This window comes from Habropoda laboriosa, unplaced genomic scaffold (genome assembly GCF_001263275.1).
Source record: "Habropoda laboriosa isolate 0110345459 unplaced genomic scaffold, ASM126327v1 scaffold186, whole genome shotgun sequence".
In the NCBI taxonomy this organism is placed as follows: Eukaryota; Metazoa; Arthropoda; class Insecta; order Hymenoptera; family Apidae; genus Habropoda; species Habropoda laboriosa.
Genome location: NW_017100427.1, coordinates 1154913 through 1155445, shown reverse-complemented (window position 1 = coordinate 1155445; position 533 = coordinate 1154913). Strand labels below are relative to the sequence as shown.

Below are 533 nucleotides of genomic sequence, written 5' to 3'. Positions count from 1 at the left end.
TAAATATATTTGTAATATGGAATATTGTTTTATTTTTCTCATAATGTAGTACGTTCCTTTGGAACTGAGGATCGGGAAACGCAACTTCCAGTGGCACCACAAAATCAAGTATATGAGTATATTTTATTCCGCGGTTCTGACATTAAGGATATTAGAGTTGTCAATAATGTCAGTTCTATTCCAAATGATCCAGCCATTGTGCAGGTAATTACAAGTAATATCCTTTTTTGTATTGTCTTTTGTAATTAAATGTTAATAGAAACAATGTTAAAATTAAATATAAATGTATAATTTAATATCATCTGCAATTAATTATGATTGCTAAATAATTCTGGTTATTTATAGATGACGGTGCAACCGTCTATGAGCCAGCAGTCGTACCAGCCACAACCCAGTTATGCTCATCCAATGATGGGTCCAATGGGTGGACAATATGGAACACCCTATGGCATGACTATGGGAACTATGGGACCGGTAATGGGAATGCCAACTTCCGCTAGAGATCCTCGTGGACCAATAAATAAACAGCCAAG

General features: G+C 35.5%; 1 protein-coding gene across 2 annotated transcripts in view; it reads left to right on the top strand.

Moving 5' to 3' along the window:
• LOC108575578 (protein LSM14 homolog B-A) overlaps nt 1-533 on the top strand; it is a 4303-nt gene that overhangs the window by 1133 nt on the left and 2637 nt on the right. The window contains exons 2-3 of one of the 2 annotated variants that reach the window (XM_017938403.1): nt 50-204; nt 346-532. In XM_017938403.1, the coding sequence (XP_017793892.1) occupies nt 50-204; nt 346-532 (342 nt within the window). Of the gene's footprint in view, nt 1-49; nt 205-345 lie in introns of both variants that reach the window. The other variant, XM_017938402.1, reaches the window with a different exon arrangement.